Source organism: Gordionus sp. m RMFG-2023, chromosome 1 (assembly GCF_954871325.1).
Source record: "Gordionus sp. m RMFG-2023 chromosome 1, tfGorSpeb1-WG-v2, whole genome shotgun sequence".
Lineage (NCBI taxonomy): Eukaryota > Metazoa > Nematomorpha > Gordioida > Chordodea > Parachordodidae > Gordionus > Gordionus sp. m RMFG-2023.
This window is the reverse complement of record NC_088775.1, coordinates 47,000,332-47,027,934: the sequence shown is the minus strand read 5'-3', so window position 1 is coordinate 47,027,934 and position 27,603 is coordinate 47,000,332. Positions and strand designations below refer to the sequence as shown.

The 27,603-nt window shown below is 27.3% G+C and overlaps 1 protein-coding gene across 4 annotated transcripts in view; it reads left to right on the top strand.

Annotated features, from left to right (window-relative positions):
- LOC135922905 (protein vav-1-like) overlaps positions 1–27,603 on the top strand; it is a 112,872-nt gene that overhangs the window by 21,590 nt on the left and 63,679 nt on the right. For all 4 annotated transcript variants that reach the window (XM_065457421.1, XM_065457422.1, XM_065457423.1 and 1 more), the window contains 4 exons: positions 829–927; positions 9,610–9,678; positions 9,908–10,025; positions 13,091–13,248. In XM_065457421.1, the coding sequence (XP_065313493.1) occupies positions 829–927; positions 9,610–9,678; positions 9,908–10,025; positions 13,091–13,248 (444 nt within the window). The remainder of the gene's footprint in view (positions 1–828; positions 928–9,609; positions 9,679–9,907; positions 10,026–13,090; positions 13,249–27,603) is intronic.

Below are 27,603 nucleotides of genomic sequence, written 5' to 3'. Positions count from 1 at the left end.
TTTGCATGGATTTAATAAGAGAAGAGAAACGCCGAAGGCTGTCAAGCAAAGGGAATATTGGATTACTGAATTTAAAACCGAATTTGCTGAGTTATTGATTTATAATAAATAACATGCTTTCAAGCACCAGTTAAGAAAGCGATTAATATGTATTTAGGAAACAACGACTAAATTGTTCAACCCTTCAGTTAGGTCAAATGAAATTTCCCATTTTCTTATATATGTGATAGAACAAAACCAGGTCATGTTGTTACCAAAATTGTTAATAATTGTTACTTTTTTATATGTTCCTAATTGTTTTTACAATCTTCAGATAATTTTTCTTAATATTTTACTATAACATAAAATATGACGCATTTTATAATTATACTATCTTACTAAAGAAAATTGAAAAAATTTATCGATATTCAGTCAATCAATTTATTATTTTGTTCGAAAATAATTTAATTTTTTTATGCCCCTATTTCCTAATGTCTATAGAGGTAAAACATGTTAATTTATGTTAGGTTGGTAAAGGCCATTCAAAATTAATTATTTGTGATTATTACGTGATTAAAATGATTATGATTGGTTAAACAAATAGGAACCTATAATAATTAAACATTGGATCAGAAATATTTATTTAAAGTTTTAAAAATAATGTCTTAAAATTATAATCTGAAAATATAATGAATCTTTATTTATTAAAAATGGCGATTTTTTATACTTTTTACCCTTGATTTCTTTAGAAATATAAGAGCTAGAAAACTAAAAATTTGCCAAAGTTCAAGTAAATTATAAAATAATTTAAAAAATACCCAACTATTGATAAATGGTATACATGAATAGATATTGCTGTCATCTCCGAAGGATAAACGGGAGCACTGCATAAGAGAGTTGATGGATACCGAATCGAATTACATCAAGGCCCTCAAGGACGTTGTCAATGTGAGTTAATCTTTGTTATGAATCATAATATTTTATATTAAATTCTAAATTCTGACATTTTTTATTATAATTTAAATAGCAGGAGTGGGAAACATAAAAATGTATTTGAATATAAGTACTCACAAAAGGTATTCAAATAAAATACTTTGTCGAAAAATTTTTAGAAATAGATTTATATAGTCCCATAACTGTTTTTTTACTAAAAATTTTACTATATCAGAGACGCAGAATTATTTTAACATATTACTTTGCCAGGAACGTGAAATTTTTGTGGGAGGGGATAATTAAAATTTTTTTTAGAATTATTGTAATTAATTTTGATTAGTTTTTAGAAATCTAGTAGGACTAGACTATTGACTATAAAATATTAGTAAAATTTAATACAAAAATATACATGCTAGTTTAATATTAAATGTATGAATCACTAATATAAATGTCTTGAAAAATAATTTTGTAAAAAAATGATGTATTTTTTAAGCATTTAAAATTTGTTATATAAATTGTATTAAAAATAAATTATTGAAATATTGAAGGCACAAAAATATTCTTAAGAATTATTTTATGTATATATTATAAGGTATTCACGAGGAAATATAGAGTTCATAAAATAAAATTGTACGAAAAAATGTAATTAAGAAGTATATTATAAAATTATAATGTAAAAGTCATTCTTCTTTGGGGTTGAGTTAATTTTTATTAATGAAATCTCAAGGCTTTAATTTTTATTAATGAAATCTCAAGGCTTGCATAATATTTTGTTAAATTTTAGAATAATATAAAAAAAAGACGTATTTAAAATTGACGAAATCGAGTCGTTTAGCAACACTACTGTCAAATTATTTATCGGCGCCTTTTTAAAATCCATTAACTTTCTTGGAAGTGCGGCTGATGATAATTGTTTTACCTCTTAAAATTTGAGTTATATCGGATAAAATATATGTTTACGTTCATCATCCTTGCTTATCATTCGCTTAATCAAATCAACAAATTTTATCAATCAAGTTCTCCGAAACTTCGAATTTTACATTTTGTCACTACTCTAGGTTAATAACATTGAAGTATCGTTTTTCCAAAAGTTTTAGGGAAAGATCCAATTGCATATACATTCACGGATTTAAACCTATAATATACTTTTTTTAATTTAATTATATTTTTCTTAATTTTTTAATTTTCTATAATTTTTTTTAAATATATTTTTTAAAAAATAGGAAAAATTTTTGAAAAAATATATAGGAGTCAATAAAATCACGTGATAAAGTGTCGAGTTATTAAATGGCTGAGTGATAAAGTATCGCTTGAAAAAGTGTCGTTAGTCGGTAAATTTAGAAGGACTAACTCATTCAATCTATTTTCAGAGGTGTACTTCACGTATATTTTTTTTCTTCTTAAATAAGAAATTTTTGTTATTTTTGAAGACATAATAAAGGATATAGCAGCCAAAACATTAGGTAATTAATCTATAATATATTTGAAATTAAGCAAAGTATCCATAACATTTTAACATGGTTATCCGTTAATATACCATAGTTTGCATTCAGCTATGAATTCATCATGGAATTCTTTAACATTCTCAATAAAAATCTGTCAAATATTTACATCTTCTCTAACAGGATTTGAAGTAGATTCCGAAGGATTCTGCCATAATAATATATGCAGATTTGTAAGTGCTGCTAATCAAGAGCCTTTTATTCATTTGAGTAATAAAAGTATCCAAGAGTGGGATAACGAGGTGGGTTTATCAGGTGTTAGTCGAGGTTAATTCATAGCTGTTTTAAACAATGACATATAATTCATGAAATTCGTCATCTACCTTTGCCCTAAATTCAATAAGTTTATGTAACGTTTACAGCCATCATAGTCTCAATTAAATCGATGTCATTTTTTTGAAATATATTGCATTAATTACTGGTGTAATTGATCAATTTGTTCATACATTCTAATGTAAAAAAAAAGTTGGTTGTATCGTTTTCAATAATCTCTTTGCTTCTGAATTGCTTAATATATGTCTCAGGATATCAAAACATTTCATAGTTACTAGATATTTATATTTTAATTAAAATATAAAAATAAATATGAATAAGTAATTTGATATCAAGGGTAGAGAACAACCCGTTACTGGTTAGCGGTGCATATATGCACCACCTCCTATATATCATTTTTAAATATAGTAGTTTTTATTAAAAAATAATGAATAAGATATTTATATAGTTCAGACATTTTTCTTCAAAACTGGAAGAAAAATATGAAAAATATTTTTTATGTCCCTAAGTAACCCTCAAGCATGGCGAATTTATGAGGTCTAAAATGTAAAATTTTCTAAGTGATCTCACGAGCATATTATGAAATTATTTCGATCAAAACTAGTCTGGATATTTTCTTTATAGATATATCAATATTTATCAATCATTTTTGAATTTTTAGATAATTAAAATTTTAATAGGTAACCACATAAAGGTGGCTGGTGCATATATGCACCGTTAACCATCTAGCAATGTAAATTATTTTAAAAAATTCAAACAAATCAAATTTAACATTTTATTTTTCTCTTTAGCTTTCAACTTTTCTGGTGGTAAGCTTCTTCAACATCTCTCTCCACTTTATGTTATTCATACAATCTCTTTTATCTAATTTATACTTCTTTTGGCTCTAACTTTATGGCCCCATTGAAGTTTTGGCCTTCCTCTTTTACGTTTGCCCATCACTTACAAACTCTCAACCTTATTTCCTATGTAGTTCATAGGCCTTCTCATTGTGTCCCATACCACCTAAGTCTGTTTACCATTAACTTAGTCTTAATAGGCACTACCTTTAAACTACTTAGTATTCTTGTACTGCACACTTTATCCTTTCTTGTTACCCCAGCAATCATCCTCAGCATTCTCATCTCCACTTCTCTCGTCTGATTCCTTGGTTGGTCATGTTTCCGAACTATATAAAATAGTTGGTTGTACTATGGAACTGTAAATTTTTCCTTTTAATTTGTGTGGGATTCCTTTGTCAAATAGCACTACACCCTTGATTAATTTTACTCTTTCTCTTTTTCTATTGTGCCGTTTGTTTGTATAGTGCAGCCCAAATATTTGCAGCTTTCAATTGCCGATATCTGCCATTCATTTATATCAATACTCTCTGTTTCATCTTCTCCTATCACCATACATTACGTCTTTTCTCCATTTACTTTTAGTCCATGCTTTTCTAGGATATTTATCCAACTCACTAATCTTTCTTTCATTTCATCCTTGGATTCGGCAAGTATCACAATATCATCTGCAAATATCATATTCCACAGGACTGTTTGAGGTATAGACTGTGCTAATACATCTATTACTGTAATGAAGAGAGGTGAGCTGAGAGCCGACCCTTGATGAACTCCTTCGGCTATTGTGAAGCCTGCTGAAGTACCTGTTGTGCTACGGACCATTGTTGTATGGCCCATATACATATCCTGTATTATTCTTATATATTTTTCGGGAACCTTTTTGTGGCGTAGCGCCCACCAGATAAGTTTTCTTAGGATTCTATCGCAGGCCTTTTCTAGATCGAGAAAGACCATAGCTTTTTGTTCTTTTCCTTGTATTTATCACTCATTTGTCTAATTGCATGGATAGCATCAGTTGTTGATCTTCCAGGAATAAACTCAAACTGAGTCTCTCCTATTACGATTATGTCTCTTAACCATTTTTCTATTATTTTTTCGTAGAGTTTAAGACAGCATTAGTTTTATGCCCTGTAATTTTGACAATTAGGTAGATCCCCTTTATTTTTGAAGATAGGAACTAGATAGCTCTGCCTCTATTTTTGAGAGATCTCTTCATTTCCCAGTATTTTATTGTACAGATTTGTGAGGTGATGTATTCCATCATCTCCTAGTGCTTTAAGGCTTTCTATTGAAATATCATCTGGGCCCCTAGCTTTGTTGTTTTTCATATGCTTGATGTATATGATTATCTCTTGTTCTGTTATTGGTTGTACAAGGTTTTGACATAGGAGTGTTCATCTAAATGTAATATGTGGGGATTAAAGTTGAGAAGCTCCTGAAAATATTCTTTCCATATATTCATTATTTCTTTTTCCTTTATTATCAATTTCCCATCTTTATTTTTGATTACTTTCCGAGCTCCATTTATATCCCTAGAATTCTTTTCTTGCTGTTTAGCTAATCTGTATATCTTATTTTGCTCTTCTTTGGTATGTAGTTCTTCATACATGTCATTGTATGCAATAGATTTGGCCCTAGCCACCGCCTAATTTTTTGTATCTTGTCTTGTCATCTGGATTTTTGGATTTGTACCATATTTTATAAAGGGCTTTTTTCTCCTGTGTAGTGGTTTGTACCTCTTCATTTCACCACCATAGTTCTTTTTATTATTTGTTACCTCCCCTTGTCAAGCCTAGTCGATTTGGCAGTGTCTATTAATCTGGATGAAAGGTTTGTTCACATTTTTTCACTGACTTGTGAGGAATTTATTGTTTCAATGTTTGCATTAATTGCAAAGGCATCTGTCATTGTTTTCAATTTACCCCATTTGATGCATGGTTCCAATTTTATCTTATTTTGAGTGGATTTATTTGAGATATGTAAATCCATGACTAGTATCTTGTGTTGCGCGGCGATATCTTCTCCTGGGATTACTTTGCAGTCTATTACATCTTTTAATCCTCTGCGAGAGATTAGCATGTAATCTATCTAGGTTTTCCTTGTACCACTTTCATATGTTAATGACTGACCTTTTTCCTATAGTAGGTGTTGGTTAAGGCAAGGTCGAAGGCTTGCACAAATTTCAGTACATGCTCTCCTTCATCATTTCTTTCTCCATATCCAATACCACCGTGATGCCTTTTGTAGCTATATCTTGCTTTTCTCACATGTGCATTTAAGTCACCACCTATTATGACTATGTCATCCTTAGGGATTTCCATTACAGCTTCATCAAGGATAGCTCTAAAGTCATCATTTATTCAAAGTCATCTTTCTCTTCTTCCTTGCAACCCGTTTGAGGATCATGCACTGAAAGGATGTGTATTATTGATTGACCAATGCAGAGTTTTATCTTCATTAGTCTATCAGAGATCCTGTTGACTTCTTCTACTGAGGAGGTTAGATCTTGACTGGATGATACCGACACCGTTTCTATTGCTAACAATTCCATTATATTACAATTTATACCCATCTCCAATCACCAAAGTCTTCTGTCCTTTCGTCTCTTTTATGCACGCTATTTCAACTTTTCTCTTATTTAACATTGAATTCTCTCGTTTTACCTTTAAGTGTCCCATTCAAACTTGCTAATCTTGTCTTCTTTGCTTTGACCTTTACCCTACTTTTCACAGGATGTACACCCTGCGCGTCAGGGAACGCCCTAGCTTTAATATTCATATTTTCATTTGTTACCTTCATTTTGTTTATTGGACAAGTTTCCTTAGCACCTGGCTGCCCAGGCCTGTCGATGGCCGGGGTGTCATCTCTAAGCTTAGAAAATGATCTTACCATATGTTTTTACACATCAGTTATCGAAGAAAAACCTGAAAGTTTTTATGCTCCTTACCAGGATTGAACCTGCTTCCCTCTGTTTCCAGGCATATATCTAACCCATTAGGCCACCCCGGCGATAAATCAAATTTAACATAATGAATTATAATTTTTTATATTTTACTTTAAACCAGTACCGCCACTAATAGGAGGGGAGGGGGTGGCTCGAGTCCCCCTAAAATTTTTTTTATACCCAAAAAAGGTCTTTTGAAAATAATAAAAAAAATTCCTGAGATTTAAATCGAATAATATAATGTTCCTTTTATAATTTTTATCTCGATCAAATTATATGAAATTATTCGCAAATATTTGGTTAATAAATATTTAAAATTAATAAAATTTTTAAATTATTTGTATTTTTCTTGTTATGCACCTGTTTTGTCATTTCAATCAAAATAATATATGACTAATTAAAAATCATGATTCTACGAAAATAATTTGTCTAAATATTTAATTTTAATAAAATTTTTAAATGAATCGTTTTCTGACAATTGAACAAGCTCTTGCTCAACTTTTTAAATAGGAATTAATTTGAAGAAAGAGATATAGTTATAATTCCGCCAAACCCGTCTGCAATTAGTGATGAAGAAGATTTCGACTAAAATGACTTAACAAATGATGGAATTATGCTTTCAGATACAGCTGAAAAATTGGAAATTCATAATTCAGTGGATAACGACCTTTCAGACTATCTTCTACAAGAAGTTATTCTCGAATTTCTCACAATTTAAAAGAGAAAAACAGAGGCAAAATATTCTTCAAACCTTTCCAATGGGGAAAAGGAAGATGGAATAAAACTTGAAAATGATTTGCAAGGTAAAAGTCCATCAGATATATTTATTTTAATTTTCGACGAAGACTTATGTTCACTAATTGTTGAACAAAGTAATATTTATGCAAAACAAATGAATAGATTTAACATATGCATAACCATCTAAGATATTAAAAGATTTATTGGAATTCTATTATTTACTGGATATCATTCTCTCCCACAATTAAGGAATGATAATTAGGTGGTAATAGATGCCACACTATCTCTTTGCTTTCTAATATTTCAAGAAAATAGCTTCTAAAATAAACATTCCTCAGCCAAATATGATAACTACTTATAACAATAATCTCATATCTACATATAGAATAAAAATAAAGGAAAAAATGGTGTTGCCAATATTCACCAATTTTATCGATGTAGCTTTGGTAAATTCGTGGAAAATCTGGAAATTGTTTAATCGAGGTAATAAGAAGAGTTTTCTTACATTTAGACGAGAAGTTACTAACTACCTCCTTTGAACACCAGTAAAAATTGAAAAAAATTTAAGTACAGGGCACGCCATCCAGTTTGCATAACAGGTGAAAACCCAACTGATTCATTTGGACATTATTTATCCAAAATTATAGATGGAAAAAACAAAGATTCAGATATTGCCATACATACTCAAGGTATATGTAACATGTCAAATCGCACTTCAAATGTTTCAAGAATTTTCATAATATATAAACATTTTCTTGTTTTTATTATAAATTACAAAAAAAGAATATAAATTTTTGTTGTTTTTTGATCTTTTTTAAATCTTTTTTAAACTCTTAATGGTTAACGGTGCAGATATGCACCAGGCTAGATTTCCTATTTAGGATTATTTTTTCGGCTGATTTTTTTAGAATATCATATTTGAGCATTTTTATCCACTAGAAAATCTTGACCATTAATGTGTTCAGAAATTGTCGAGTTCACAGAATGAATAGCACGGCTCACATATATAGTTCTTTGTCATTTCCTTTTTATTAATGACTGAATCCTATTGAATTGCCCATTCACTGTATGGGCCCCAGCAATTTATATTTAGCTATATTTAAAAAATTATTATATTATGAGATTAATTTTTACTTTGAAATTTTTAAGATTCTCAAATATTACAAGCTTAGGCTGCCTAGTCATGCTTGAAATAGTAATAAATTGCAGAAATATTTCTTTAATTTTATTATCCTTGGTATTGATATATCGTGCTAACAATGACATCCGCCCAATGACTTCAATAGCTGTGGTCTCATCCTCTAAAATGGAGAAACATGGTATAGAATATATTTCTCGATTAATTTTCTTATTATGAGAATATTGCAAACATCAATAATTTTGTTTAGAATTTCGGGACTAAGGAATGCAGAATTATTTTCTGCTATTTATGTTCTCCATTAACAAATTCACCAATGCTTTAAAATTGGTAGGACCACGAAAATTGCATTTATTATTATTTTCAAAAATCAAGTGTCATAACCACATACTGGGAAGCTTTGATTTAAATCAGCATCTGCATTTTTTGGCTAGGGAGGGGGGGGGGTGCTACCTTGCCTCTCCCTCGCAGGCTTAACGTCTATAATTAACATATGAAACGATTTTAAATAATTCATATTTATTTGAACGACTTTCCATCTAATATATTTACATAACCTATAGGGAATATGGAGGTTCTTCCAATAAATTCTAAAAATATTGAATAATCTCTTAATTGAGTAGAACTTAAATCTTTATCTTCTTGTTCTGCTCCCAAAAGATTTATTTCTTCATTTTCGGTTTGAATGTGCTCATATTTATAAATTAAGATGAAATAGGTAAGATCTTGATTTTTTGCTTTAACTTATATCACATAATTTTTACACTTATAATTCAATTTATTAGAAAAATGTCTTTAAATTGTTCAAATAAATATGAATTATAAATATAAAAATATTTATATTATATTTGATATTTTAAATACAAATAATCGCGATACTGCCTAACAAGTTAAGTAGTATCTTGCATTTTGAGACGTCCATTTACATGTGATGTATTTGTCTCGAGCTGATAAAATTGTAAAAATTACTCTTTCATATTTATGATAAAAAAGATACATATAGCAAATATTGAAATTACAAATTCTTCAGGGGCGTCGCTAGCCTTTACAATCTCAGGGGGCTCAACTAAAAAATTTTTTATGGGGGCTTGCGGGCTTTTGGCCGGCTTTTGCCCGACCTTCGGCCGGGTTATCATCTTTGATTGACCCATTATATCCATCAGATATATATATAATTTATCAATGATTCTCAATATAGATACAATTACTTCAAGAGGCCAATATTATATTTTCTATCTATTCATGTTAATTACTAATTTTTAGAATTTTATGGAACGAATGAAAAGCATCTTATCACCACGGGATATAAATATCATATACGGAAAAATTGGGGTAAATTGATTTAATTTATATTTATTTAAAATAGCAGCTTATCTTAACAAAATTTTGTCTTTTTTATGAAATCATAATGTTCCCGATATTAGCAAATCAGGCCAAAATAAATAATGATTATCGGTTCTTAACTGTTGTTTTTATGCAGAATCCTTTATACTTATTTTCCCATAAAATTTTATTAAGATTCAATATTTTTTTAAAGAAATTTTTCCCTTGTTAACAATAGGTTTTGATAGAAATTCATGAAAAATTGGAAAAAAGATTTAACGAGGCCACTTCTCTTTGCAGTGTGGGATCTATTCCCAACCTCAATCGCTTATCATTTGATTCTCGTTTACATGCAAGTTATCACCTTTATTATTTAAAATTTTTCAAAGATCATGTGTCTGGATTAAAATTAAAAAAAAAATTAATATTTTTTAATTTAACTTTATTTTGCATAAATGGATTAAACGATTACTTAATATATTAAATATATTTATGAAATACAAATGTAAATCATTATTAAAATGCCATCATTACCCCAAGTTTATTGATCTAATAATATAGTAATATTGGTATAACTAATTTATATAAAGTTTCAAGTTTATTAAACATATTTAGACTATATTTATATCGCATGTTTTTAATTAAAATTAGTAATAGTGACGATTTGTAATATATGCTAGAATCTACAATTTGACCCACACGCCCATTGTTTTAATTTTTTTTAACCGGTCCGCCCTTGACTTTTGAAAAGATATCCGACTGTCACTTGTTTTTAATTTTATAACCTGCGCGCTCATATTTTGTAAAAACATTATCAGATGGTTTTTGAAAAATAAATCACCCACTTGCCTAGATACCCATAAAAATTCATCCGAAAAAATTTTTTCACAAAATTTGTTCATTTTATTCTTTATAATATATTTTGTAATTTGGATAAATAATAAAGAAAAAAATAAGTGTATAAATTCCTGATACAATGAAGAATATAAATAAGTGATGGATTTATATTTATTTCATCAAATCAAAAATAGTGATAAAATATTTATGGAAAATTATAATTTTCAATTAATTTATAAAACGGTTTTTAATTTTTAATATTTTCTTTAAAAAATCAAATTTAATAAGAAAATATTCTAATGATTTATGAGAGTTTTTAAAAAAGTGAATAAAAAATTAAATGATGATATTTATGAAATGTTAATATTTTTTAAAGAAAATTAAAATGAAAGAATCTGTGATAAATGAATTGTTTTTGATTATGTGGCAAGCGAGGAGATATAAAAAACTTAATAATTAATTCAGACATGTGACATGATAAAATGAATCTATGCACACTGGGCTAGCATTAATTATTTTTCCAAAAAAATACAGAATACTGTTATAATGTTTTCATTTAAATTTTGATAATGATCTATATTAAATATAAAAATCTCTCAGACAGCTGTTAAATAATGTCATATCACGCTTTATATATTTTTGTTTCATCAAATCTAATATAATAAATAAAAGATAATAGTCAGCGATATATGGCTGACACCGCTGGCTGAAAATTTTCAAAAAATTGCATTTACTATTACAGGAGATTATATATAGAGAAGCATGTTTTTCTATTTTTTCATTAAAATATAAAAGCAACCAATATATTTTTTATGTTATTATTACACATCAATATACGAATATTCCCAAATTATTACAAGTAAACGATAGTTATTAACGATTATATATTTTCTCTAAAAAAATAAATATATGACCGGAATAGATACTTTAAAAAAATCACTATTTACTGCGTTACTTTTTCGATACTTTAAAAAATCACTATTTACTGCGTTACCTTTTTAATTAACGCAAAATGTAACGATTTAATTTTTGGATAACGTTGATATCTAGAATTAAATTACATTCTACGTATGAGAGTTGATAAATATTTTTATTTTATAAGATCCGGTACCGGACCTGGCCAGTTGATTATAATTTTTGGAACCGATACTGATGAAAAATTAATTCAGATACATCTTTTATAATAAATTGCAACTAACACTTATTAATCAAATTTTTAAAATTGTAATGTCAAAGGGCATCAAACCGATTCAAAAACCTTTTTAGTTCAAGTGGGAAAACTAAATCTTTAACGGTCTCTATTCGTTTTGGGTTTTGTAAATAATAGTTATTGATCAGTTCAAGTTCGATTTGGATCCCTGCAAAAAGCTTTTAGAACCAAATTCGCCATAATATCGATATTTAGGCAATGTTAATAAAATGAGAAATGATTTGGGAATCTTTAAATTGAAAATGGTTCTAATGATTGATAGGGATTAACATGAAAAAATAGGGTTTCTATATGAGAAAAGGCTAGAATGCGAAATATTCTTATTATCGTTAAACATCCTATCATCTCTTGAATTCTAATGGCTTTAAGGTACAAATTCGCTAAAGCCTTCTCATTAGCTATATCTTCATTAAAATTGTTTCCTCCACTCTCACTAACCTTCGAATTACGAGATAAGTTTTGAACAAATTAAACATGTAATACTCGGTCACGACACATTTTAAATTTTCCAATCACTAGTTGGAAACCAAGATTATCTAAAATAATATAAACAATCTAAGTATTAAATTTATTACACAATTAATTTTATATTTAAGAACACAACCATTATACAATCAAGTATAGAAAAAGAAATTTTTTAAATAAGATTAATAATTAAGTTATCAAAAATTCATCTGGCGTAATTAAATCTGAATGCATGAAGACATGGAGATGAGTGGTGATAAGGAGTTGGAGTATTTTTTAGTAATATAACTATTCTATTCAAATAAATATAAAATAAGATAGCAATTCAAGTTCTTGATGCACCTATGGAAATATCCATAATTTCACCTTCTAAACTACTAATAATGGTTATAAAGGCTCACATTAATCTCATTTAAAATCATGACGAAAAGATAAAAAAATAAGGAAGAGAATCATTCAAACTATTTGAAAATTTTTAAGTTCAATATCTTCCTTACAAGAAATTATAATATAACAAATGAACCCAATTTTTCCAAATTAATTATTGCCTAAAACTTTAGTATTAATCATATCGAAATACAAATTAATGTGAATAGTAAACAGCCATGATCGATTTGTTATTTATTGGCCATCTCTACCTCATTAGCTCAATAAAGTCATATTCATTCTACCCCAACTTGTCTAAAATGGGAAAGGATATATTATACTAATTTTCTCATAACCCGATCCTGAGTAGCAACTTTACAAAAGTACTACGTATTACATGATTTTGAAGTATAATACATAATTTTGATTTTTCCAGACCATTTAAATGTTCTATTTATAGTTGATTTATAAATGCATCAATCACTGAAAGATTTCTAATATAATTGTGGCTACATTATTACATTTATATCTTGTTATTAACAGATATTCTGACTGCAGGTCCTTTATACATCGGTGACTGCTTTCAAGAATTTGCTGACAAATTTTTGGTGTACGGAGAATATTGCACGCAATTGGGTCAAAGTCAAGCTTACATAGACAGGTTACTGGAATGTAACGATAAGTTCAGGACCATGCTCTGGGTATGGGTTTATATTTCCAATTTAACCATTTTCTCATTAATTATTGATTTATTTTTTAACCAGCCAAAAAATGTTGCTACACATTCTCTAAAATTTGGGGATAAATGTCTTTTTTAATTTTAGGCAGGTTTCAATTTTTAGAGGATCAAATTTAGGCAGGATCGGTTTAATTTTTTTAATAATTAAAATAATTTTGAAAGATTTATTTTAATCTCAGTTTATTTTCTTCAATTGTTCAAATATTTCACCTAGAGCTATAATTCGTATTGTAATACAATCTTGTCGTTTTCAGTAAATTATTTACAAACAATATGGTTATACCCAGTCTGCAAATTCCATTTTCATTTACAGAAGTATTCCTTTAAATGCATTTTTTATTTGTTCATTTATTGGCAGTTTCAAGAAACCTTATTTCATACACTTTTATTAAGTTATACTTACCTTAAAATAATCGGCCAGGAATTGATATTTTTTAAAATTTAGATCCAATTTTATTGGTTTCACATCTATCATTGTTTCATATTTAAATTGGATTCTTTTTGTTAAAGTTTAATGGCGTCATATAGATCTCTTTGGGTATGCATTTTTAATCAGTCTAGTGAAGAATGGACTTTCCACAACAGAAAAGGCTTGCAATTCTTCAATCACAAAGCTAATTAAGTCATAAAACATCTTTTGTGATGTTAAAGAATGAATGGGATTATTTCCAAAAATATTTTTTTTATCAATACATATTTTTCCATCATTGTCTGGTAAATTTTTTTAAGTTGCAGGCCCCTTTTTTATTTTAATTTTTTGATTTAGTTATCTTAATTATTGAAAATTTATTATAATTATTTTTAATTTTTATTATTAATTAAATTCATACACTTAATAACTATAAATTATATGAGAAAGTTTTGCTTACACTAATTGTTTATTTTATGACATACATAATTTGCTTACTGACACAGTTTTAGTATCTAGATTTTCTTTATCATTAAACATAAAATGCTCATGATATAAAGTTAAAATCATTAAATATTTTCGGAACAATCCCAAATTACGAATAATATATCATCTTCAAATCTAAATGAAAGGATTTGAATAAATTTAATTTTTTAAATTATATCAATATTATATATTCAAATTGTAAATAAAATAAAGATTTATTTATCATTTTAAAATATTAATTAATATTTTTAAAGGTAGCTATTTTTTAGAGCTACTCGAAATATAATTAGCAGCACTATTAATTATCTAAAAAGTAGCATAGCTACCGAAGGATGCAAGCAAAAATGTTATGAAAAATTGTTATTGGTATTTTGTGTCCAATTGAAAGTTCATTCGATTTTTAATAATCGAGAGCTCCTATTTTTTCCCTGCAGCTCATTTATTATTTTTCCAATAATTTCTTCAATAATTAGCGCGGCTGCTTACTTTCTTCAAAGATATCGTGAATGATATTTATAAGACGTATAGATAGCCCATTATATGAACGTTTCAATGTAATAGGCTTTTTTTAAATTATAATTTGAACTCATATTAATAAGACAAAATAATTTTTTAACTTTTATTTAAATAAAACGATTAGTCAGAGTCATTAGTCGTAGTCAACTAACTCAAGTCGTGAACTCAAGTTTATATACTTTAGTCGACTTGAGGACAAATAGTTCTATGAACTTAAGTCGATTAGAAGACGAATATTTCAAATTAGTTATTATTAATTAAGATATTTGTTTTTTTTTACTTTAGACTAAATAGAGTCGTCAATACTAATTATATACTTGAGTCGACTAGTGGATATAGTTTTTTTAAAATTCATATGCTCTTTTTCAAAAAATTATTACCCCTCTTCAATCCAAACAAAGAGTAAAATACGTGATGGATTTTGAAAAGGACTTTAGCGCACGATTATATAGTTAATGAATTAATATAAATTAAAGCGCCTTAATGTTAACTGATTTTTTTCAGCAAGCGCCTTAAGATTGAGCCGAGTTAGCTTGTATTTAGCCATTACCCAATTATAGCTAATACACAAACTATATATATAATAAGTGTAAATTTAAGATTTTATATATCTTGACTTCAGAATAGGCAAGATAAAAGACGCATGTTTGTAACCACCCTCCCCTTAAATAAAAACGATTATCCAAAAGTATTCTAAATATCTCATTCAAGCTCAATCTTGCCTAATTTAGGAACTAATATTATCAAATGTACTTGTCCAAAATACATTTCTTAAATTAGAAAAAAAGTCAATACGTGTTTAAAAAATAGCGATGAAATTAAACAAATCCGGCCAGAAAGTTGCACCTAATTCTGAACTAGGATGGAGCATAGTGATACTAATTAAACCTGAGCATGCTGAAACCCATTTTAAAAAAGTTTTCACGGCCCGTTGACCGGTCTGTTGTTTTTAATCTTTTTTTAATACCGGAAATAATTTTAAAACGCAAAAAAAGAAGGGATATAAATAATTTCTATTATGAAATTAAAGAAAAATTTTAATTGTTTTAGATCTTTTATAAAATAAATATACATTAAAGATTTCACAAGTCATTTTCGAAACTATAATATAAGAAAGGTAAATTTAATAGAAAATATAATAAACAACGAAAAAATAAGTTATAAATTATCATAATTTGACCTGTTTACCTAAGAAGAAATTGTGTATTTTTAGCTCATTCAAAAGATAAAAATTAATTTAATAAAAAAACGGAATATTATTTTAATTTTTTTTATAAATTGCAAATGTGTTATTTTATTTACTTTTAAAACAAAATATTTTTATCTACAATGTTTAATGATTTAATGAAACATATTGACGATTTAATTTAAACACATGCATATATAATTATAATCTTTACAAATGTACAACAAAAGAAATAATAAAAAAAATTTCAGTAATGCTTTGTCTATATCTTAATTATTTTTGCAATATCATTTTATATGAATGGGTTTAAATTTAATCGTCAATATGTTTCATTAAATTATCACAACACTGTAGGATGGGATGGGTTTTTATTTAATCATCAACATGTTTCATTAAATCATCACAACACAATTAAGTTATGTGTATTGTTGTTTATTTTTATATTTAAAATTTTTTTAAAAAAATATTATATATTAAAAATAATTGTTAATATATACAGTAATAATATTATTTGTTGTAACACATTTCCATCAGTGGCCCCTACACTTTTTGAGCGAATGAAGCAGAATACTCCCATGAAAAGTACCCCCTTGAAAAGTATCCTCCCCCCTTCGAAAAAATGATAATGACACCCATAAATTTCAAAAATAATTTTTATTGTATCAATTTTTAATATATAATATAAATAAAATGCAAAAAATATAACTTTATAAATATTATTTTTAAATTAATAATTTAGATAAATTAGGGGAAGAGAAAGCAAAAGAATTTATAATTTCATCAGTATTTAATTGTTTAAATAAAAATTTTTCCATTGATAATATGGTTAAAGTATTGAGAAAAGAATCTTTCATGGTACTGCGCAGTCTTGTTTTAATTAATTTAGTTTTACTCATGACTCTTTCGGCAGTACATGAGGTTGTGGGAATGGTTAATAAATATTTATATAAAATTCTTAAATTAGGGAAAGCAGAAAAATTTAAAAGTAAACGATAAGGTAAAATAAATGAATAGTTTTTCCAATCTGAATCGTAAGTCCCTGAATTATCATCATCATCAGAAGAAGCTAAATAATGTATTGGTAAAAATATTTTAATTAAATAAATTTACAATTCTCAGAATCTGACAAATCTTTAAATTCTTGAACCTCTAGGTCATGACATGAGTAATAATTACATTCCCCATTTTGGCCATCTTATAAATATTTCTAAACTTCAACATTTCTTCGAAAATTTGACTTGAATTTAAATTGTAAAATTCACAGATATCCTCGATATCTTCTTTAATAATTGATTTTTCTGCCATTCCCTTTGGCGTAAAAAATGATGTTTGATGTAAAAATTTCATTGAATCATCATTAAATCTTTCGTTAAACTGCATAATAATTAAATCGAGTGCAGCATAAAACACACCTATTTTAAAGCTAAAAAAAATTTCTATATTCAATGATGAAAGTATATATATACCTCTCCTTTTTGGATTGTAATGTTTGAAGTCTAGAACTTTCAAAATTAAAAGGTAGATTATTCTCCTTCATAAAATCTTGCGCCTTTGAAAAAACATCCAAAAATTCAGTGTTATTATCTATTAGATTAAAAAATAATTAAGACAATAATTTATATTATACTTCTCAAATTAATCAAGCAATCTTTTGCCAATTGAATTTGATTTATTGCATATCCTATATCCTTCGAAATGGTTTGCAATTTTATACAAGCCAAACTTGTTATCAACAATATTTTATCCAAAACACAAAGTGATAAGATAAAATCAAATTTTTCTATTCTAAGCACTAGCCATAGTGGAAGTGGCAGGATCTTCAGAATCCTTTAAATTTGTTAAAGCTGCCCTCAAGGCATCATAAAATTGAAAATTTTTTTACAATAGCTTTATATGACTATAGCCAGCTTCTAAATAAAAAAAACATTTAAAATTTAAATAAATATGGAACTATTACCGAGTGATATTCTTGACGCGTAGAAATCGTTGCGATTTTTTCAGATCATTACACTGAAATTTTTTGAGTACCTCATATCTTTTTACACCATTAAAATAGACATAAATCTCATCTAGTATTCCTAGAACATTTCGAAGTTCTTTAATTGATTGGCATAATTGAACAACGATTAAATTTAATCGATGACAATAACACCAAATAAAAGCTGCCTTTGGCGCCTCTGCTCTAATCAAGGCTTGCACACCATTGATTCTTCCACTCATGTTTGAGGCGCCATCATAACTTTGCCCAACTAGATATTCAAGGGGTAAATTCATCGAGCCAAGTTTGGATATTATATTATGCTTTATATCGAGACCTGTGGTATTTCCCGTACAATATATGTCAATCAGTCTTTCAACAGGCTTCGGCGTCTCACTATTTTCAACATATCTTACTATCAAAGCTATTGCTTCTGATTTCGAAACATCGTATGTGCCATCAACTATGATTGAAAAGCACCTGTTAAATGTAATCTCATTTTGAATTTTTTTTATAACCATATTTTTCATGGTTTCAATGAGAATGTTTATGTTATTATAGGTTTGAATATAATTTCGTTTTTAATCCCTTATTTTTTTTATCCTTTTTTCTTTCTTCATTTTGCTGTATATACATTTTTAGTATAGGCTCAGAATCTGCAATAAGCTTAATAAGGGCCATCATATTGCCTTCTTGTTGCCTGTTCCCCCAGAAGGCTTGGTTTAAATAAAATTTACTAAACATCGACCAAAATTTCCGTCAATATATTAAATAAATATTAAGTGGTGGGGGGGGGGGTCTTATTATTACATTTATAAACCAGAAATCACATGATCATGATGGATAAAAATTTTTTAAAAAAAAGTACCCCTACTCAAATTTACTGAAGCAGTTGCTTCGGACCCCCCCCCCCCCCACCCCCGTTGTAGGGGCCCCTGATTTCCATAACGTGAAAAAACATTCTTATATAGTTAAATTTCCACAATTATTGTAAAAAACATTTTGATATAATTTTTTAAAATAATAAGTTTTTAAACTTTAATGTAGACTACAACGTTATGAATCGAATCAGTGGCGTAGACAAGGCGAGATATTGGGGTTGACTCCCCCCCATAATTTCTGAAAATTTTTTTTTCTTTTCTTATTGCTAATAATTTTATTTAAAAAACGGTTTCAATTTATAAATAAAATTATATACGATATTAATGAAATATAATTAAAAAAGCAAATCAGAATTTTTAATGATAACATGGGTAGTCCTATAAGTCGAAAGTAGTGTTGTTAAACGGCTCCATTTGAGCCGATTTTTAAAAACGGCTAACACAGTATTTTATACAGGCAAACATTACGCAAGACTGAAGATTCTTCTCATAGATGATCCGAAGGTTTAAACATCTAATAGCGAAATCTCAAGGCTTAGGTAATATTTTTCTTGCTAAAATATTGAGTTAGCCGTTTTTAAAAATCGGCTCAAAACGAGCCGTTTAACAACACTAGTCGAAAGGCTTGGTAATACGAAAGGCTAAAAAATAATATTGAAAATAAAAATAACAAAGAAAATGATTAATGAGATATTTGATTGATTTATTGCTTTTTTTAGAGAAAAAATATTATAATAACATTACATTATAATATATTAAAAATATGGAAATTTTAAGATCTTTTCAACTTTTTTATTAATTCTTTAAAATAATTTGCGGTTTTTAAAAATTAATTTTATTATATTAATTTTTATATTAAATTAATATTTGGTTATGATTTTATATATTAAGTAAGTATAAATATATTGTAATTACTTGATAAAGAAGTAAATGAGAAACATAAATTTAAGGTATTTTTAATTTGAGAATTAAGAAGGGAAAGGCCAACATCTTAAACGTAATTTTGAATATAATTATATCATTGAACTCAGAAGTTAATTCTCTATCCAAAACCGCTTAGATGTATTTTATTACGTTTCCGGTTCACAAAGCTTTTCCCCATTAAAATGCTTTCGCGACATTAAAATTATTTTGTGAACCGGAAACGTAAAAATATACATCTAAGCGGTTTTGGATAGAGAATTAAATTCTGAGTTCAATGATATAATTATATTCAAAATTACGTTTAAGATGTTAGCCTTTCCCCGTTGAAATGCTTTCGCGACATAAAAATATATTTATGAACCGGAAACGTAAAAAAATACATCAGCGGTTTTGGATAGAGAACTAAATTCTGAGTTCAATGATATAATTATATTTAAAATTACGTTTAAGATGTTAGCCTTTCCCCGTTAAAATGCTTTCACGACAAAAAATTATTTTGTGAATCGGCAGCGTAAATAAATACATCTAAACGGTTTTGGATAGAGAATTAAATTCTGAGTTCAATGATATAATTATATTCAAAATTACGTTTAAGATGTTAGCCTTTCCCTATTAAAATGCTTTCGCGATATAAAAATTTTTTTGTGAACCGGAAACGTAAAAAAATACATCTAAGCGGTTTTGAATAGAGAATTAAATTCTGAGTTCAATGATATAATTATATTCAAAATTACGTTTAAGATGTTAGTCTTTCCCCTCTCAAATGCTTTCTCAAATTAAAAATACCTTAAAAAATTTATGTTTCTCATTTACTTCTTTATCAAGTAATTACAATATATTTATACTTAATATAAAATCATAACCAAATATTAATTTAATTAAAAATATTAATTTAAAAATTAATTTTATTATATTAATTTTTAAAAACCGCAAATTATTTCAAAGAATTAATAAAAAAATTGAAAAGATCTTAAAATTTCCATAATATCTCATTAATCATTTTCTTTGTTATTTTTATTTTCAATATTATTTTTTAGCCTTTCATATTACCAAGCCTTTCGACTTTTAGACCTTGCGTGATAACATGATTTAAAAATATATATTAAAAATAATATGTATATTAAATATCAATAAAAATATATATTTATAATTTTTAAATAAAAGAAAAATCATTTAATTGGTAAATATAATGAGAAAATAAAGGTGATCGCTAATATGTTTGGGATTAAAAATTTTAAACCTAGGTAGTTTCTAGATCAATCGCTTGGATTTTTATAAAATAAATATTTTTATTCCCCTTATTGATACATTTTTATTTCAATTAAAGGAAAGATTTATTAGTCACAATTTTATTTTAAGCAGCTTTTATTTTCTTTTGCCGGTTGAGTCTGAATACATTTTCTCAGATATTTTGATGAATTATCAGGATCGTATAATAAGTTATTTTGTGATGTCGAATTTTGGTATAAAAATTTTGACAGAATAAAGTACTCTTTGATACCAAAATAGGTAAATGCACTTTAGATTCCCTGCCTAATATCAAAACATTGCTTTTTATTTTAGCTACCTTATAAACACATGCACTAATGAAAGGTCTTTTTTAACTTTGAAAAGGTTAAAAACCAATTTAAGAAATAGCACCGGTAAGCCGTTTAATCTGATTCGCAATATTAAATATTTATAAGGAGATTATTCTAGATAAAAATTTGATTCTAGATGAATTAGTTAAATCTCAGAGAAAATAGACCTCTCTTTATAAATTCAAATCATAAAATTGCTATATTATTATATGTTCTTAGTCATAAAATTTTAAATTCAAAACGTAATTATAATGAAATCTTAGTCATAATATTTATATATTATACTATTTAATAAAAATATCGCATTTGCAATAAGAATTAGTGATCTGCATCGGGCCTTATTTTTCAAGCCCGGCCAGGCCCGAAATTATTTTAAAAAAATTGGCCCGGCCTGAACCCGAAATTTTTTAAAAAAGTTTTGTCGGCCTGGCCCGAATTTATTTAAATATAAAAATTCATTTTTATATTTATTCAAAATAAAACCCGATTTTCCTACTTTTGCAGATCTCTAATAAGAATTATTTATGTTTTATTAATATACTCATTTGTATTAATTATAATTGTTAAATTAGATTTTTTTAAATACCGTACAAGAATTACCTATATTTTATTGTAATTTTTTTTTTAAATATAGTTATTTGGAATTTATTTTTAATCTAATCTGTATATAATTTATCGAGGAATGTTTTGAATTTTATGGCAGTGAAAGCCCCATCTATAATTGTGAATTTTTTCGATCCACTTATTCCTATTATGTATAGAACTGATATATTTTGGAGGGAGTTGGTCTTTTTCCCAAGAGTGCCCACCCATAGTGCGAAATTATATGGGTATTAAACCCTCTCTCGTCTAGGAAGAATGCATTTTCAAAAGAAATATTTTCATCTTGTCACAATATTCCTTTCGAGTCTGAATTATATCTGGAGCATTTCTCCTATCTGGTTCTTTTCCAACGCTTTTTCGGCTCCAACTCAATAATTTAATGCATTTTGATATAGCTGACTCGCCCAACCTTATGGCGGTAAATGTTCTATTATGTTTTTAATGGTATAGCCGTTATTATTACCAAACAATTCTGCTATATTCGATTGAAGTTCTGTGTTATCATACTTCTTCCGACTTCGTAATCAGATAAAGGGTCGTCCTAATATTCAGGGAAAATTCCCTCTTGAAACGATAAATGAATCAATGGATAAATTTCGATTGTAGGCAATTATCTTTGCATTAGGCTATTCTTCAATTGGTTTGCTCAGCCATATTTTAGCCAGTTCCATTTTTTCATCGCGCCATATTTTTTTCTCAGACGAATAGGATCAAAATTTGGTTGCTCTTGAATTTTCGAATATTGACATCGGCTTGTAATCTCAGTTAGACATCTAAGGGAATTTGATGGGATAGGTGAATAACTTTGGTATAATATGAAGCTTCATTAGGTGTATCTAAAATTATGTATATAAACTTAGTAAATAATCGAATATTATATTAACTGTTGCGATAAATGATTTGAGAATTTGAGAAAACAGTAAAAGGATTTTGACCACTGATATGAGACTCAGATGAAACAGTTAACTAAACATAAATAATTACGCAAAACATTTTTTTATTCTTTTATTTTAAGATTTTCTCACAAAAATAATAATTATAATAATTTCGAAAACTTTTTATAAATTAAAATATATCTAAAAAATATATATCTTTTTTTTTAAAAACATTATAAAATAATAATATTTTCGACAAAATTACATTAAAAATTAATAATCCCAAAAATAAACATAAAAAATATATAATGTAAAAACCCGGGGCAAAATTGATACATTTTCGAGTAATTATTTAAAAAAAACAATCAGTGTACAAAAATTCAATAAATAACTCACATATATTTGCATCGTTTCATACACCCTTTTCTGGTCTTCAATAATAGCCGTCGCAGTATTGTTACAGTTGAATCAAAGAGTCGATTATAACGTTCCTGTCCTCTTTTTTCCACGCTCTTTATATTAACAGTCATAAATTAGTTTTATCTTAATATTGCGTCGTTCATCTTTTACGTTTCAGACAAGACGGTTATGGTTTATGAGTCCTAGCTTGATTTATCCATTGCATCATTGGTCAGTCATGATCATTCTATCTTAAGTTAGGTATCATCAATCTGGCATAATTATAGTTAATTGTTCAGAATCATTGTAGTTGATTGAAAGAAATATTACAAAGAGTCAATCCAATTTTTTTTTTAAATTTCTTAATAATAATCACTTCACTAAAATTTTTTTAATAAAATACCTTTTTTTTAACAAATAACTTCACAAAATACATTATTTTCTTCATATTTATTTTTCTTGTTATTTAATTCATATAACATTTAATTAACACATTCCAGTTGCTTTCTCAAAACAATTTTATATTCTTTAATTTTTCAATGGTTTTGGTTACTTTCACCTACTTTTTTTTCCTTTTTTTGTAAACTAATTTTTAAAATTAATTACTTTTACTCAACACATTTCTTAACCTCTTTTATCCTCCAATATCCTAATTAAAAAAATGAATTCTTTTACAATTTACCCCCAATAATTAATTATTTTTCCTTGAAACACTAAATCTATCTTCAAAATCCCCTTTGTTTAAAAAAATAACTTTTACAACACATTTTAAAATTTACTATTATTCCTTGTTTAATCAATTCCATAATTTATCGCTTTTACTCAAAATATATTTCTTAACCTCTTTTCTTATTTCGCAATTTATATTCTAATTATCTTCCAAAACGAATTTTCTACAATTTCCCCCAAATCCTATAATAAATCTTTTCATTTTTCCTTTTCAATTTTAACCCCATTTTTATAAACTACTACGCATTTTTTTTTAAACGTTCCTATTTCTTATTTTCAAATCTTTCCTATTTCTCTTTTTTTTAAAACTAATTAATTACTCCTTTCTTCTATTTTTTAAAAAAATGAAATTTCTCTGTACAATTATATTAACATTTACTCTACTCATGTGTTTTCCCCTTTTTTTATATTTTATTACTAACCTTTTACCAGTCTTGTTAACGCTTCCTTTTTAAAAGTAGCGACTCCCGCTCCCGCTCCTACCTTCTCAAAAGGAGCGAACTCCCGCTCCCGCTACTACATATTAAAAGGAGCGCTCCTGCTCCAACTAATGGAGTGCCGCTCCATAACCGCTCCTTTGATTTTCATTTTTTTAGAAGATACACGAAACAAAATCATATTTTTTTATCAAAACGTTTTATTTATATTATATGATATATCAAAATATTTATAATCTTTTATTAGCTTTTAAAAGTAATAAATTTTCTAAATTAGAATCTAACAAACACCCACGCTTCTCCCCTAAGACCTGTTTTGCGATACTAAATAGGCGCTCCACAGGAGCACTAGAGGGAAGCGGGGTATTGTATTTAATATAAAAATTTTTTAATTCATGGAAATGTTCAAAAATAGTAATTTTGCTATCATTATTTAAAAAATATCTATCCAATATATTATTTTCATGGTAATCGATTTCATGGAATCCAAAGAAATCTTCCAAATCATTACAAAGTTCCCGTGAACTAGTTGTAGCTATTTTTCCGTCGGGTATTTGTTTCCTTAAAAAATTAATTAATCTGGCTTTTAGTTCCATATTTTTTGGATCTTTTATCCATTCCCAATTTATATATCTATAAAATGAATATTAATACGACTTACAAGGTTTTTCAAAAAAATTTCAATATAAAAAGGAAAAACTGATGTTTAATGTTTCAAATGATTAGATGAAAAATCAATATAAAACTCGGCTCAACATTTAATAATGAATAAATTTAAATAAAATAAAATTTTATTTTCATTAAATTTTAATTAACAAATATTATTAATATTTAAAAAATAATATAATTTATATATTAAATTTAAAGGAGCGAAGGAGCTACTCCCGCTCCTCATTTTTAAAAAGGAGGGGCGCTCCAGCTTTTTTTGAAAAAATGTAGCGCCGCTCCTTAACAAGACTGCCTTTTACCATATACGCTTCAATTTAATCAATTACACTTTCCAACTTTCCTACAATATAACATGAAGTATTAACATGATAAATCAACATATAACTCCGAAATACTTTGGTTTATCCTTTCCCCTTCAATTCTTCGTAGTTTTTCACACTTTTATTTCCTCTTTTTTTTTATTTCAAATTATTCCTTATAACTCACGAAATTACTATTTACATTTCCCTTATATTTTCAAATTTTTCCTTTAATTCCTTTTTTAACTATATTTTCATACCCTTCTTGTTCTCAATTACATTCGATGCTTCTTGACCCCCTTATTATCCTCCATTCTCTTTTAAACAATATCTACCTTATAATCTCCGAAACAATCCAATTTTTCATCAAATAAATCTTTATATTTTTTCTTTAAATCAACAATATCATTTCTTAATAGAACCACATTCTTTTCTCCTTCCTCTACCACACTTTCATTTTTTAATTTTTTTCTAACCAATTTCACAGAAAAATTATGATATATCGGTGATTTCTTTCTCCAAATTTGATTCCTTATACATTTCATCAATCCTTATATAATTATTTTCTAGCCCAGATTTCTTCCCAGTGATCTTCTTCCCTATTTCCAACTTAAAATCCTCGTTACTATTTTCCAAAATATCTAGATCAACCGAAATATCATCAATTTCCAAATCAATATTTTTCTTAATTTCTGGATTTTCCAAAATATTATCAACTTCCAAATGAACCGAAATATTATTAATTTCCAAATCAATATTTTTTTTTAATTTCCGCATCAGGCATTATACTTATGTCCTTTTTATTATCCAAAATATCAGGCTTCTCCTGACCAATTTTATCACTTATAATTTTTTTATTTTTCTGAATTTCCTCAGAATTATTTAAACATTTTTAATCTCACTATTTTTTAGCATTTTATTTTCCAAAGTTTCATTTTTTTCATTATCACAAATTTCTTGATTATTATTTACCATATTCTCAATTTTAATATTCTCTAAAATTTAATTTTTCATCAATTTATTTCCCAAAATTTTAACATCTACCTCCCTTTCATATTTTTTTAATATTTCAATATTTTTATTATCATTTTTCCCTTGACATATATTCAACACAATATTTTCTAATCCAAATTTTGATATCCAATTCCATCCCAAAACTGTATCAATTTTTTCTTCAATATCCAAAGATCCAAATTTATTAATTCTCTATTTATTAATACAGGTAAATTTACTTTTCCCAATACCATAATTTGTGAACCATTCAATTGTTTTACCCTCATTTTATCTTCTAATTATGGGTTCATTCGGCCATAATTTGTAAAATTCATCATACCCCATTACAGATATTGTTGCCCCTGTATCTAATAACATCGAAATTTCTTTATTTCCTACATTCACTTTTACTCTTGGACATTGACCAAAATTTTTTTTATCTTCCAACTTTAAAATCGGTAAATTGCATATTTGTATATTCTTTTGTGTTACATCTCCTAACATATTTTTACAAATCCCATAAGTGTTATTTCCATTTCCTTCATTTTTTCTTTCCATTTCATTATTATCTTTTACTTTATTTTTATTTATACTTTCTTTCATTTGATCCAATTGTTTTTGATGTAACTCCTCCAAATGTTTTTATTTTAATATCATATAGTCATACTACAGGACTCCCGTGCATAATGTTCAATATTTCTACACCGAAAATAAGTTATTACTTGAGCATTATTTTCTTCATTTTTCATTTCTTTAGGTATTACATTATTATATTCATTTTTAATATTCGTTCCTGGTAACCCGTTTTTAACAAGTGGAAACGCAACTGATGGAAACGCATTGATACCTGTTTGTTATCTTCTGAAACATTTATCCGAAGTATGTCCTGTTCTTCCACAATTTGAACATGACCTTACCTTTTGTACATTTTCTTCTATTTTAAAAGCTGAAACATTACATTTTTCCGTATTGTGACCAGTATTTCCGCATCTTCCACAACAATTGGTAGAGCTTTCTGCATAATTCTTTCATTACAATCTAGGCTTATATCACCATATTTTCCGCAAATAAAACATGGTTCATTTAGCCCCCTTATTATCTGTCGATTTCTGCCATCTTCTCTTTGATAAACATTTTCCCTTATTATTTTCATAATTATGCTCAGATTCATTTTTCTTTTTTTTATTTGCTCCTCTATTTCTATTATTTTTATTCTCATTTTTTCTACTTCCAATTTAAAAATTTCCTTCTCCATTTTTTTTGCCTCAACTTTCTCCATTTCTTCTTTTTATTTTCTATTTCCTCTTCTTCCCTTTTTCACGTTCAATATCTTCCCTTAATATCTTCCTTATC